Below are 15,816 nucleotides of genomic sequence, written 5' to 3' on the forward strand. Positions count from 1 at the left end.
TCAAGACATTTACCTTACTATTTTGTAGTAAAACCGTCTAGATAATGAGCATAAATGTAGTTAGATACCTTTCCAAACAGCAGGTTAGCTTGTACATAGCTGCTGTATTCATTTTGATGTCAATAATTTACAAACAACTGCTCAAGAACAGCCTTAAATATCCTAATTAAACCAAGCAATTCTTTAAACACATAAATTGTACACATGGATGACACTGTTATTGTCTTCATGTTTTTTATTAGTACAGCTTACAACAACGTATGCATCTCAAAAGATATAAAACGGTTTAATTTACAGCTGCACTTTTTTTTTTCCGTCTCCATACTTTTGCATCTTAAATCGCACAGGTACATAACGACAGACAAACAATATTGAACAAACAAAAATAATATAGTGTCGTGGTCCATATTGACTCAGTATGTGTATAGCGCAATACATTTTTAAAATGTCTGCAAGTCTCCTTTCACCACTCAATGGTATTACCATTTTAGCATACAAGTTACTGACATCAAGAACATGAAAAAAGTAATTGCCAACAAAATGGCGGCACCTAATGAACAGTTCACTGAGGTTGATCTCCCTCTCATTTCTAGAAACCAACTTTCTTTTTTTCTTTTTTTTTATCTGAGCAAATAAACAACTGGGCCGAACGGAGGATGGCATTCACCAAGTCAAAATACAAAGTCATGGAAAGAAAAGGGGGATAAAACGTTTGCACGTCCCCTGCTGTCTGGACTTGGAGCTTATTTAGAAGTGAAAGATGTCACGGATCTCTCTTGCTCTTCTACGGTCTCACAGAGACAGTTTACAGTGACACAGTTCTTTGTACATTTGTCTCCGTAGCTTGGGCATATCCTGTTGGCCGAAGCTGAAAGGCTGTTCCAGGGCCAGGCACTTACAGTACTGAAGGACAATAATCAGAAGAGTGAACATGTGAGTAAAACACACCAGAGAAGATTGTTATTATATACTTATTACATGCTTACAGCACCAGTTCTATATGGGTCAGAGGTTTTCAAGCACAACACATCCAGGATAGCTTTAATATTTTGAATTAAGACACTTGAATTGTATATAAAATAACTTTCACAAATTTAATTAGATGCAGACATCATTAAATTACAAAATCAATCATTCATTAAGACGACAAAACACAGAAACAGAGCTGACTAATGAGGGAAAAGTGCGAACCTGAAGGACAAAAGCTCCACAATCACTGTCATTGTTCTGCCTTGCCACATTCTAGAAGATTCCAAAACACACAATAGTCAACAACAACATACACAAAATAGCTTTTCCTCTCTCTTTTACCTTGTGTTTCTCTCATATATTCAGTAACACACAAACACACATCAAATTCACCTGTCACCCTACCATTTTAAAAAAGCCTTTCCACCCTGTGTAAAAGTCCTTCTGTTCTCTCTTGATTGCCTCTGCTTGCAGGTATTTGGCAATATGCTGTAAAATAAAACACAAAAATACAGCTCATCAGTTTTAACTCTCTGGGTCATGCTAAGCATAGATGCAAAGCTATTAAAATATTACAAATGCCTACTTTTGGACATCGGCGGTTTAGGGTCCTCTGGGAATCAAAGTATGTGATGCTACGCTGAGGAACGTTCACACACACTAATGACCAGTGCACTTCCAGATGAATAGGGATCAACAAGAACTTCTTCTGGAAAATGTCAACCTACAGGGAGATTTAACAGTGAAATAAACAAATGTACCACAGTAATTATGATGTGTACATATTATTATTAAAGTAAGCCTTTCCCTATTAACATGCGAGGCATATATCACAAAGGGAATTCATTTGCACTTCAAACCATGTGTTTATGAAGGGGATATAAATGAATATAATAGTACATCAAGTGGCATAATGTTGTTTTGTTCTGCACATTTGTTTCCTCACATTTAAGTTTCACATTCCTTGACAGTTCCTACTTAAAAAATAATTTGTACAACAACAATATAGTAAATAGATATAGGTGGCGCAGTTGGTAGCACGTTCGCCTCACAGCAAGAAGGTTGCTGGTTCGAGCCTCAGCTAGGTCAGTTGGCATTTCTGTGTGGAGTTTGCATGTTCTCCCCGTGTACACATGGGTTTCCTCCGGGTGCTCCAGTCCAAAGACATGTGGTACAGGTGAATTGGGTATGTTAAAATTGACCAAAGTGTATGAGTGTGTGTGAGTGAGTGTGTATGGATGTTTCCTAGTTATGGGTTGCGGCTGGAATGGCGTTCGCTGCCTAAAACATATACTGGATAAGTTGGCATTTCATTCTGCTGTGGCGACCCCGGATTAATAAAGGGACTAAGCCGAAAAAGAAAATGAATGAATAAATAGTTATAGTAATGCAGTAATTAACTCTGTAACAGAACAAATAAGTATTGTTGCCAAATTATAGCTTAACAATCAATCTGCTTAATTTAAGACCTAAAAATCTTGAAAAGATCTAAAACCAAATTCCCAGTACTGACATTTTTTGTCCACCGTTTGACACCTTCGTATCCTTTTGTCCGAAGTTTGTCATAAAAGAAGCTGTTAAAAAAGTGGACCTGTAAGTTAAAAGATAAAAACAAGACACGGTGAGACAGAGAGAGAGAGAGAGAGAGACAGAGAGAGAGAGAGAGAGAGAGAGACTGTTCTCATAGTCACTTGTTCGACATACATCATATAATGCCATTGACATGCTTGGAAATGTAAAGGTGTGTGTGTGTGTGTGTGTGTGTGTGTATGTGTGTGTACATGTTTTTCCTACCTTTTCAGGGGCAGCATCCATGACCAAATCCCCATACATGTTCATGACCTGGGTGACGCAAAGAGTTACAGGCATAAGAGAGTGCAAACTCAGCACAATCCCAATACTAGGGCCCCCCGTTCATCAAATAAAAGTCATAACTGTGGATATTTTCTCTATACAATGCAGACAAACTGATGTAAAAGACTGTGCCATAGTAGTTACAAAATTATTATTTTAAAATTGAAAACTACAAAGAGACATTATGAACAAAAATATTTGGTCAGATTCAAAAATAACAACTAGTAATTACAAATGTGAGGTTATAAAATTTGCAGGTGAGTGCACACATATTTATTCAATGTAATACAGAGAAATTCATAAATAATCCCCAAACCCCCCCAAAAAAATGTTAAAATCATCATTAAAGCGATCACAAGTGAGAGTGAAGACATTTGTAATGTTACATATAATATTTTTTCCAAATGAATGTTGACATTTTGAACATTCGATTCAAAGAACAAAAAAATAAATGGTTTTCCACGGTTTTTAAGAATAAATGTTACTTAAACCCCAAATCAGCTGCAATAGTGATTTAATATGTTAAAAAAAATTATCTGATATCTGTATAGTAGGTCTGTGGCTTCAGAAATTCTCCAGAATTGAGTTTATATGCTCATTTATACAGTAGCTACAGATAATACTCTATACCTAGAATGAAAAGCTTCTTTTGACCACATTTTATGACAGCTCCTGTAAGTACCTGTTCTCTCTCACAAGCATACACTGTGATATACTCTTAAATACAAATGTGAAAATATTTGTGGAAAAGATGTTCACTTTAGGAGCAAGCGAGCTGTCTTCATATCTGTTCCAGAGTAATGTGTTGTGGATGAAATATAGGCTAATTATAATTTTACCTGACAATGGGATCAACAGAGATGTATTTAGAGTTGTATTTTGTAGTAGCTGCGTGACATCACATGATACATAAACTTGCTTAAAACTAATTCAGCTGTGTAATGTGGTTCATTACAAATGTAAATGACTGTTTCCTTATTAGAAAAACCCACAGCATATTTCACAATATACATTTTAAACTAACCAGGGTGGGGAGGGGGTTGGTGTGGTTTGTGAATAAATTTATAATCCGTCTTCCCCATATTTAGCGTTCTGAGCAAGCTTTGATGAGGGCTGTTTCTCAATATGCGTTCTTCATCTATCTTGTGTTCTCATGTAACGTCATCATCAGCTGCCAAAGCTTAGTTCGAATACTCAAGACCGCAAGAACGGAGGACGCGTGAAACTTCCCGGATGTGTTCTTGATATCGAGGATGCAGACTTGCAGACCCATGCAGACTTGAGCACCGATCTTGCTCTAGAAGTCCCAGAAGTCATTGCGACTGGAGGTGGGAAGAGCAGCATTTTACTTAGATTTATTATTAAAGTTCAGAGATATAACTTATTCATCTCAGGAGTTTCCCTAAATGAGTCTTTATTCCTTTATTAAGACTTTTAGGGATCTCATTCAGGGAATTAACACATTAAGGGTGTCTGTTTGCTGAAATTCATATTAAAATCAGTTTTATTTATATTGTGCAACGTATATTAATAATGTTTTTTATGCATAATGTACATTTTGAAGGGGAAAAACAATAAATGGTTGTGTGAATGCTGTAATGTTTAAATAATTTTACATTTAAAACGCGTAAAGGTCATGTGACCTTCAGGAAGAACGCAGCATCTCATTTTTCACAGGACGCGTTGTCTGTTCTCGTGGTCTCCCGAGTTCATTTTTCCGAGGACACCTGGCAAGTCTGGTCTTCACAAGAACACAAGTCCGTACCCTGCGTAATTGGAATTGAGAAAAAGCCGAGATCTCCATGCCCAAACGTTACCCAGAGTTCATGTCCTGCTGGTCCCATTTTCAAAATAAGAGTCCTACATAAATAGTAAATATAGCGCAAGCTTGGATCAACTTGACAATAAAAGGAAAAAAAAAATCATTGTAGTAATCTCACCAAGAAACATTGTGGCCAATCAAAAGCAGCCTGGGTGTGCATATTAATGATCCCATGTGCATTGTAACAGTTTTGGTCTGGAATTTTACACTCACAGGATTTACTTGAAAACAAGGCTCAAAGTATATCATTCCCCTATATACTGAACTCGTATTATTCAGCTATGCCTAGCTAAGATAGCCCTGATTTTCATTCTATGGCAACTTTAATTGTATCCAAGTAAAGAAAACCAATTCACAGACCCTTTTCACAAGACTGTTGATGCGTTATATGCATTCATGTATGTACTATATCAGTGGTTCTCAAACTTTTAAACCAGCGACCCCCAATGTAAGATCGTCAAGAACTCGCGACCCCCCTCTACAAAAAGCACATACAAACAATAAAAATAACCCTTTTTAAGCGGTTCACAATATTTTAACTATATTTACTATACATTAGAGCTCAAAATTAACATTTTTGCTTGGTAGTACTGGTGCTCCTAACTTTAAAAATGTCGGCGCACCAGCCAAAATTTAGTGGCTCCCACCAATTATCACACTGTTACCACAAGTAACAGATTTATTGCATTTGAAATCAACACTAATCAAAACTAACAAGCAAAAAAATATGCATGTGTGAGGAAAATATGTCTCAGTGAAATCCCGTTATCGCAAGAAAATACATTTTTATAACATATCACGGACGGACTGCTCACCGGCTCTGCACGCACTGCTTGAGATGAATTCATTAATGAATCTGTTAACGATAACTGTGCATTTTCTAACATTTTAATAGCAATACTGCTCTTTTCATGAGCTGCAATATTAGTTTAATTTTAGTCAGTGCAAGCCCTTTTTGTGATGGTGAACGTGGTGTTATATTTTACATATAGCTGCCACTTGTACGGCTGACAGCGTCTGGCGATTAAATGAAGGATAAAACAGAACCTCTTGTGCTTAATATGTGTAGATGTGGCAAACAGTTACCTGAAAATTCCATCCCACAGACTTTACAGTGAATGCTTTAGTTATTTTCATAGCGGACTTGAAGCTAATGGAAGTCTTTTATCCACTCTTCAAAAAAAATGTAGATGGTGGATTAACATTCACCACATGATCAGTAATCAGATGTGCCATTATTTGTAGCTTTAGCTGGTTTCTAAAACTAAATCTGTCAGTGTTGTTGTTTTCATTCTCTCATCTTCAGCGCTTTACATTTTCATGGTTGTAGCTCCTGTCATCTGAAGACAGGAGGCGTTGACTGAGTGATTGACAGCTGATTTTAACCAATCCATTCGTGTTCAATTCTTAGAGCAGTTGGCCAATAAGAAGAGCGCGAAGGCGGGGCAAGCGTTGCCGGCTTTGTTTACTGCGGCAAGTTAACATGAAAAGTTTTAAACTGTTCCTAAAGGCTGCGTTTAGAGTACAAAGATGCACTCTACCTGAAATGTCCTAAATACTTCATGGATTTATCAGTAATATCTGTTAAAAAAAATCTGAAAATATTAGCTTTCACTTGTAATACTGAAAAATATTTATTATAAATCACTGAAAATTACACAATTTTTAAAATCACTCTCGCGACCCCTTGAAATTATTCTGCGACCCCCAGTTTGAGAACCACTGCGATCTTTGCATCAAATTACAAAAAAAATAATTACCACTTATGTGTGGCGTTTGAAATGCAGAGTGTATGGGCAAGAGAGTAAATTTGACTCTCTTAATTCAGTCTTACACAATTTTTTTCCTTTTTTCTGAAAGTCTTGATAACACCATAGTGGAGTTATTCTATTGTTATTGAAGCGAATAAGATTGTAAAAGATGTATTTGTTGAACTCTCCCATTCACTGCACTCAAAGTTTACCCCACTATGACATCGTCTTCTACTGAGAAACCCAGAAATGTGAAAAGGGTCCATTCACATATTCATACACAAAATTAAGTGTATACATGGTTAGCTGATGCGACATAATGTTAATGTATATTAATAAGTGCCCACCTGATCATTGAGCCAATTCTGGCCATAAAGTGTTGTCAGATCATCCATGACGAGGACGTGACGCTTGTAATTTACACGAAACCCCCGCATCATTGCACTTCCAGACATACGCTGGTAGGACTGCATTAAATGTTGCACCATTATCTTCCTGTAAACCAGCAGAAATACAAACAGACTCTTTGCAGTCAAGGCTTTATCTAGTTTGGCATTTGAAATAATATGATTCCGTAAGCTGGTATGAGCCATGTGTCTGACCTCTGAAGACTTGAGAAGCTCTCAGTAAAAATCTCTTGAAGCTTCTCCACCACCTCATCCACATGAACGGGAATCAAACTGCCATACTGCTGGAGAAACTCATCCAGAATACCTGAGGAAGAGGAGGAGTGAGAAAGGAGCAACCCTTGGACGCGTGTTACTCTTTCATATTTTGGGAGAGATGATGAATTATACCTTGTACACAAGAAATGTGTTCACTGCTGAGTTGATTCTGTAAGGAGGTCTTTTCCCGTTGAGACTGGACATTAGCGGGGGAGGCTCGTCCCTCTCGGTCTCCCAAGACTGCTCCATGGAGACCATCTCTTCCCTTCGGGGCCCCATTTGTGCTACAGGAGTCTGAGAAATCAAAAGGGTAATTGGTATTGAAGAACACTACAGTACTGGGCACTGTAGCCACAAGCAGAACTGCTGCCCAATGCTTTGCCAGTTTCTTTCAAGAACATAAGCATTACAATATCATTTAATCGAATAGTTTTATTATTCCTTGCAATCTAGCTTTGCTAAAGCAGATTCTGATCCTATTTTTACTTTTTTTTTTAAATCAATAATTAAATAAGGTATTATTAGTGAAAACTAAATTTAAAATGTGAATGCATAATCACACAGACTTATTAATAATTTGCCACTATTTTTACAAATTCAATTTCACATTAAAGAAATCACATTAAAATGCCTCATTATGCCATATAAAATGACTCTTTGCATAAAAGCATCTGCTAAATGAGTAAATGACTCTGAATTTGATATTATTTTGAACTAATGAACGTTAAGTCATCACTGAAAAAGTCTTGCTAAGTGTACAAACATTTCATTTTCTCATTATAAACAAAGTGCATTTACAATACACTAAAGAGATTCAGATTCAGTGATTATAATGGGAGTGACTGTTCAAATAACCGTTTGGCTCAGTAAATGCTACTACTTGACATGACGTTGACAACACAAACCAGCCAAAGCGCTTAAGGACAGGTCAAAGCAGTTCAGACAGCCAAAGATAAGATGCAAATGTGTTATGAATCTGCATAGATAACTCAGTTTCATTTCAGATTTGATTATTTCTTGTAGGAGAGAATGACTTTATTTCTCATGGACTTTAATCTTTAAAACTTTGCTGATGTTTTACATTTACAAACAGTTACACAGTACTTGAAAACTAATATTTGAAATAAGAGATACTTTAATGACCCAAAACCCAATATTCTGTCATCATTTACTCACCATCTGGTTCCAAACCTGTTTGTCTTACTTTCTTCTCTTCAACACAAAAGAATAAATTTTGAAGAAAGAAAGCTGGAAACCTGTGCCAATTGACTTCCATAGAATTTGTTTTTCCTAGTATGGAGTCATGTTAGATTTCAGCTTTCTTCAGAATAGCTTTGTAGTGTTCAACAATCTAAAGAAACTTACAATGGTCAAGTGACACTTGAGTTAGCAAAAACCAAGTAAATTTACATTTTTGAGTGTACCATCTCTGTAAGGTGCATCTAATTTCAGCAAAATTGTGCATGCAAAAAAAGAAAAACAAACATCCTCAGTAGAAGGGTTGGATGGTTTACCGGTACTAATCACAATACTATGGCTCCAAAATACTGCCGGTGTCACTCTAGTTTGTAAATGGTAGTATCATCATTAATGGTCTATCTACAGTACATAATGTTGCATGTGGAAAAGTCACAAAAATTTTGTGCAACAATAGACCATTTTATTTTAAAGGTTGTAAAACTGTAGAATTCGCACATTTATGCTAGCAAATTGCACGTTTTCTGACGCTTCTGTTCAAACGCACAGCTGAATCGGTTCATTTCTGTTCCTGTCAATATGATTGAGTAGCTACGACAACTGCGGCAATCTCTTAAAAAGAACGACTCAAAAAGTGACATTTTAAATGACATTTGGATCGTTACCTGATGAACAACAATAGATGAAAAACCCAAAATAGCAACAGGAAACACTGAAACAATTCTTGACCACTTGATATGGCCTTAGGCCCCGTTTACACTAATACGTTTTAGTTTGAAAACGCTTAAGTTTTGCTGAGGTTACGCCATCCGTCCAAACTATGCCAGAGTTTTTAGTGCCGAAAATGGGGCTTTTTGAAAACGCTGTAGAAGAGGTTCTGATTTTAAAACGCTGCTGCTCCGTGTCAGTGTGGATGGGGGAAAATCGGAGACATCTGAAAATGGAGGTGGGGCTGCAGACATTCGCCTATCTGATTGGGACTTTTTCCAATTCTTTTTCTTTTTCATATATTATGTAGCCTACACACAGTTCAGTCTTCCATCCTCTCCTTGTAAGTTCAGACTTCGCAAGTTTGACATGGAAAACAAACTCCCGAGAACATGTCGGGTAAATCTTCAAAGGGAACAGTGTACTTTATGACCTCATTCACATCACCCTGGCTACGTTATTTAACTTTCTTAGCAATAAAATGAAAACATGATTTAAGGAACTGCCTATTTTCATTTTGATATTAACAACTTAACAGACATCAAAATGTTGAGGCATTGTATAGCTCCATATTTAAATGACCATCATCTACACTGTATGCATATTTATAACAAAATGGAGCCTATAACATAACAGCCTCCTTTCATTCTCATAAAAAATACGAAACATACCCTGTCTCTTTTGCTGAATATCAGTTTTAATAATCAAAAATGGCCATTATAAAAGTATAACGTATCAGTCAATATGCAGAATTAGTGTACGCGGTTACATTAACTTATCTTTGCGCTTTGCCAAAATATGTTACCTGAGAACAAGTAACATATTCAAAAAGTCGGGGAATATGTTGTTGGATAGAGAACAAGATTAATTAAATATCACGTTTAACAAATATAGTCAGATTACATCCAGCGGTAGATTCTTAATGAACAGTCCGACGTGCACAGCTCTCATCTGGGTTAAAGTCTGTCTGGAGCTCAGACGTCCACATACGTTGCATTGCATGCCAGAGTGTGTGTGTGTGTGTGTGTGTGTGTGGTCACATGATGTGCGTTTTCAGTGGTGTAGTATGGAGGGAGAGTTGTTCAGAAACGCTATGTGAAATGCCAGTGTGGACGTGGATAGTTTTCATTATAAAACACCGTTTTAAAACTTAAATGCATTTTTTTTGGGAAAAAGCTCTTTTTGTAACAAATTTAATTTGGTTTAATTTGTATCTTTATTTAAATGGATGTTTTGTTGGTCAGTTATCTACAATTCAAACAAAAAGAATGAATACATTTTAGGTGAAGTGATAATACTTATATTGGAATTATACTTATTATTGGACTAATACTTTTTCCAATAATAAGGAAATTATGAATGAACTTCAAGTAGACCTAATACAACATATAAAACATTATTTCTGACAATTATCTTCATAATTTGATTTAGGAATTACAGTATAGCAATACTACTTGGTATCGTGATACTTCAGCTGGTAAAGTATCGTAAGATGAATTAACGGTATTGCGAGAACCCTACTCTATAGCGTAGGTCATACCTGTAAAATAAAATTAATAACATTTTTTGTTTTTGCTCTAATAAATTGCTTATCAATCCATATATTACTGTACAATTTAAACCAAAGAACTGCCTTCAAACTAGTAACAATGAGTTGTATCTACAGTTAATTCTTACCAGATGTCTCGGTTCCATGTAAACGGCCTTCTGGGTCCCCATTTAACAACGAACGTCCCGGCGGCCTCTGGAAATGTTGACTGCCAAAGTAACGTCTTCTATGACATCTGCGAACCCTCCTGTATCCCATAGTTCCAGCCCATTTGGCTCGCTGGCGCCAAGTTCTCCAGTGCTGAGCCAGACGATAACGAATGCTCAGGTACCTTCGGCCCCGATTTGGCAACCGGGCTAGCCTTCTTTCTTTGAGCAGAATGGGTCTCCTCTGCGCCGTGCAGTGGGTAAAGTCATCAGTAACCCTGACATCCATTTCTGCTACCTGCGAGTGCTCCGGAGTGCCCCAATCCTTGTCATCACCTTGATCTTGAAGACGGAAAACGTCTTTATCCTCCAGATCCTCTCCACTCTCCATCTCCACATCATCCTCTTCTTCCTCTTCATCGTCCTCCACCTCGGGGACAGTATAGTCTGCACCCCACATCCTGACGTCCTCCTCCCTGCGCCCTAGTTTGAAATGGGCTGGGCTCAGGGCATGTTGAGCCATGGCTGGGTTCATTAAATGACCCCCTCCAATGGCCCCCCCACCCCCGGCGCCCTCCTGCCCAGCGGTCAGCGTCAGCTCATTGGACCAGTGTGTTTGAGCCAGGCTGCTGCCACTGTCTCTCATGATCCAGGAGCACCCTACAACCTGCGCCAGCCTGCCTCCTTCACTAACACATGAAGAAGAAAATTTAAAAACATGTCAATATCATGGAGAAAGTCTCTTGACTTGCCAAAGAAAATAACTTTTAAGTATCAAACAACGAAGTGAGAAATCTAGCTAAAAGTCTGCTATTCTTCCCGAAAACACTCTTACTTATGTTTTAAACAGTTACTTTTATCAGCTATGGGTGCTCTTTTTTTATCACTATGCCCAACCTTGAACTTCCTATTTGTTTTCCGCAGTGAGCCATATTGAGTGTGGCAACACCTGTTAGCCTAATCTCTAAAAAACAGACTGGTTTAAGGAGTAAAATCAAATCAAGCAAAATTAATTACAACTGCATACCTAGATACACCACATGAAGGAATAATACTGAGTAAAACAAACTACGGCAATGAACACATCGGTGGAAACATTTCATGTCTCAGTTGTAAAGGTGGGAGACCGCCAGAGCAAAAGAATGATTCAGTGTTAATTTTTATCAGGAGAAGTTGAAGGCCATATAAACTAAAAGGGTAACTTAATAACAACATTGCGGAGGTGTAAGGTTGACTGAACTAACTCTCAGAGGTTTCATTCTTATTAGGGCTGCACGATATTGGAAAAATCTAACACTGCAATATTTTTTATTCGGCGGTTTATATTGCGATATGAATACAATTTCACTAGATGTGTTGAATAACTATTTAGAAATAATTTATAATTTTATATTGTTTGATTCTGTAGGGGAGTGCATTTGCATAAAATATAAGAAAATCTACAAACAGAGATAAATTAAATGAAGAAAAAGATACAAATTAAATAAACAGCGTTTTATTGTTTTTTTTTTTTTAAAGTCAACTGTATTCAGGTATACAGTAATTGAATAATCAAATGGAAAATAATACTGCATAGTGTTTGATCTATAAACAATTCAATAGAATTTATCGCTATTAATTTGTCAAAGTTACAAATGGTACAATTTCTTAAGCCTGAATGCTTTTAAGACCCTCACACAGTCACAATATTGTGTATACACAATATGTGACTATTGCCAATGATCACATTGCGATATCGATGCTGAAACGATATATTGTGCAGCCCTAAGTCATATCACTGTGCAGTCTAATCTACAAATATATACTATTTATCTAATAAAAATATACAGTAAAAGCAGAGCAGTGACAGAAGAGCAAACGCAAATATGCAAGCACATCCAGTGATGTATAAATATATATAAATTAGGGCTGCACGATATTAGAAAAATATAGTAGTACAGTAACTGAAAAATAAAAATTTAAATAATTCAAAATTAATCAATGTTAAAGTCACAAGGGCTTTGCTTTAAAATCATTATACAATCACGGGCATCAAAAACACATGCAAATGATAAATTATAATACAAACTCAACATTGCATATATCCTGCAATGTGTCTATTCAATTCATTTTTATTTGTATAGCGCTTTTACAATGTAGATTGTCAAAGCAGCTTTACATAAAGGTCATAGTAAATTGGAACAGTGTAGTTAAGTTCTATTGCAAATTATCACATTGCGATATCGATGCTGAAACGATATATTCTGCAGCCCTTATATAAAGTCGCATTGATATAAGAACAACAACTTTTTTGCATTATAACTGGTTTCTGTCTGTCGATTTACATAGACCTAGATTACATCAGGACCTCTCTTTTTAGCCTGTTGTACATATACTACTATTTAAATGTGTGGTATGCAATTAGGCTAATACTAAATATTTATTTTAATTTACGCATGATTCAAAGTGGTCTAAAAATGACAGTAAATATACACTCACCGGCCACTTTATTAGGTACACCTTACTAGTACTGGGTTGGACCCACTTTTGCCTTCAGAACTGCCTTAATCCTTCGTGGCATAGATTCAACAAGCTACTGGAGATATTCCTTAGAGATTTTCCACCACATCCCAAAAGTGCTCTATTGGATTGAGGTCTGGTGACTGTGGAGGCCATTTGAGTACAGTGAACTAATTGTCATGTTCAAGAAACTAGTCTATGATTCACGCTTTAACGCTTTGTGCGTTATCTTGCTGGAAGTAGCCATCAGAAGATAGGTACACTCTGGTCATAAATGGATGGACATGGTCAGCAACAATACACAGGTAGGCTGTGGCGTTCACATGATGCTCAATTGGTATTAATGGGCCCAAAGTGTGCCAAGAAAATATCCCCCACACCATTACACCACCACCACCAGCTTGAACCACTGATGCAAGGCAGGATGGATCCATAATTTCATGTTGTTAACACCAAATTCTGACCCTACCATCTGAATGTTGCAGCACTAAGAGACTCATCAGACCAGGCAACGTTATTCTAATCTTTTTTTGTCCAATTTCGCTGAGCCTGTGTGAATTGTTGCCTCAGTTTCCTGTTCTTAGCTGACAAAAGTGGCACCCAGTGTGGTCTTCTGGTGCTATAGCCCATCCACCACAAGGTTGGTAGTGTTGTGCGTTCAGAGATGCTTTTCTGCCTGCCTCAGTTGTAACGAGTGGTTAATTGAGTAACTGTTGCCTTTCTATCAGCTCAAACCAGTCTGGCCATTCTCCTCTGACCTCATCAAGGCATTTACGCCCACAGGACTGCCGCTCACATGATATTTTCTCTTTTTCGGACCATTCTCTGTAAACCCTAGAGATGGTTGTGCATGAAAATCCCAGTAGATCGGCAGTTTCTGAAATACTCATACCAGCCCGTCTGGCACCAGCAATCATGCCATATTCAAAGTCACTTAAATCACATTTCTTCCCCATTCTGATGCTCGGTTTGAACTGCAGCAGATCGTCTTGACCATGTCTATATGCCTAAATTCATTGAGTTGCTGCCATGTGATTGGCTGATTAGAATTTTGCGTTAATGAGAAGTTAGACAGGTGTACCTAATAAAGTGTATTTATGTTCTGCTCATCCAAATAAATGTTGTCGTTTTTTAAATGTGAAGACAACCTTTTATATCAATAAAAAATGCTTTGTGAAAACTACATCAGCTGCTAAAATGTAAAAAACGTAGAACACAAGCATATTTCATGACCTGGAACTGAAAACAAATCTTGTAGCTCAATTAAATGAGTGTTTCTGCCCATTTTAAGCTTTTGCTGTTTGGAATTAATGTAGAAAGTGCAATAAGCAACAACCAACACTCAGAACAACCAAACAAGAACAAAATGTGGAAAATGGCTCGCTAAAACTGCGTTTTCATGAATTTGTGATTTTTTGGATTTTGACTAAACATTGAATATACAAACAATTAACTAGCCTATATGAATTGCTCAACAAAACACCAGTAATAAGAGGTAACAAAGTTCTTATTTCCACTTATTTCCTGTAGGCTTAAAAACTTCTAATATAAAACCTCATACGAATAGTTTTATATGATACCTATTAGGGGGGCCTTTTTAATGATATTTATATGTTTGCGAACACATGAGTATCTAAATAACCTGTTTAGCATATTCTGATGTACAACCATATTCAGTGTTTTTTATCGAAAGTTATTCAAAAGTGATGAAATCAACGTTTGTTTACTAGCACTGGGGGTCTCTGAATATGAATAGGCTAAAAATCCAAGCGGGGAAACTGGACAGCCACTGAAGTCTCAGAGTCGCACATTGTATCGATCTGACATTGTATCGTTACTCTTCGGTGCGGCAAAACATAAAACGAACCATTATTTGTCTGTAGTTTGCTCATGCAGATGTCAGTGTTTACAGATGGACTGAGAGACTACAGAAGCAGTGCTGAAGCTGCGGACACAAACTCGTGCACGACGCGCTTTGTTCTGCTTTTTACTGTGAATTATGGTAAAGGGCTGCACTGGGAAAGGCTTTGTTTTATGTAACTAAAACACCAGTGGCTGATATTTGGCTACCGTTATATATTGCCTTTTTAAGGGGGGCTTTTTAATATAACTGAGCTCAACTGGCATTGGTCAAACAACACATCATTCCAGCGGGCAAATCAAGCACCGATCATCACACATAAACACTGCTCGGCCTCCGGTGTCGCGATGCAGAAAATGTGGGGTGTCGGCACCACCGATTACTCACCGTTTAACCGTATGCTCTCGCCAAAAGCTCAGGCGTTGTCCGCCAAGGCAAAAAGCGGGTAACTAAGCTTTTCGAGGACAGAAAATGAAAGAGAAAATAAAGGCTAATTTAAATCTTGGCTCATTCAATGAGAGCTGGCGCTTCTTTACAGCGAAAACGCTCTTCTTCCGCCGCGTCTCTATGACGTCACGTCGGTGTTGGCGATGAGCAGGAACAGAAAATACATCAGATAAAATAAAGTGCGAGTATTAAAATACACGAATACGCAGTTATGCTATTGTAAGCAATGAAAATATCTTCAAATACTATTCTCTAAAATTATACCAATTGAGTCACAAACACTCACTCAAGCCTTTAAAATAGGACTCCTAAGTATTTTCTAAGTATTTACTCCTAAGTTTGGAATAT

At 37.3% G+C, this 15,816-nt stretch overlaps 1 protein-coding gene across 2 annotated transcripts; it reads right to left on the bottom strand.

Annotated features, from left to right (window-relative positions):
• Positions 1–228: 228 nt before the first annotated feature.
• Positions 229–15,581, bottom strand: senp3a (SUMO specific peptidase 3a). 2 transcript variants are annotated; one of them, XM_056457727.1, is made up of 11 exons: positions 15,409–15,581; positions 10,644–11,345; positions 7,194–7,355; positions 6,999–7,110; positions 6,744–6,891; positions 2,764–2,811; positions 2,483–2,560; positions 1,556–1,693; positions 1,375–1,458; positions 1,192–1,242; positions 229–903 (listed from the first exon to the last, which is right to left on the bottom strand). In XM_056457727.1, exons 2-11 carry the CDS (start codon positions 11,305–11,307, stop codon positions 793–795), a joined length of 1,596 nt encoding a protein of 531 aa, XP_056313702.1. In that variant the 5' UTR covers positions 11,308–11,345; positions 15,409–15,581; the 3' UTR covers positions 229–792. The 2 variants fall into 2 exon arrangements, with proteins under 2 accessions (XP_056313702.1, XP_056313701.1); XM_056457726.1 differs by having other exon boundaries at positions 10,644–11,350.
• Between the last annotated feature and the right edge of the window lie 235 nt (positions 15,582–15,816).

Source organism: Danio aesculapii, chromosome 5 (genome assembly GCF_903798145.1).
Source record: "Danio aesculapii chromosome 5, fDanAes4.1, whole genome shotgun sequence".
Taxonomy (NCBI): Eukaryota; Metazoa; Chordata; class Actinopteri; order Cypriniformes; family Danionidae; genus Danio; species Danio aesculapii.

Bases quoted from the DNA above. Each gene is read 5' to 3' on its own strand.
- senp3a (XM_056457727.1), bottom strand. From the start codon at position 11,307: ATGAGAGACAGTGGCAGCAGCCTGGCTCAAACACACTGGTCCAATGAG. The intron at 7,356-10,643 runs GTAAGAATTAAC...TTGATTTCTCAG, and splicing joins ACATGGAACCGAGACATCTG to ACTCCTGTAGCACAAATGGG. The intron at 2,812-6,743 runs GTGGGCACTTAT...TGCGTCACCCAG, and splicing joins AGAATTGGCTCAATGATCAG to GTCATGAACATGTATGGGGA.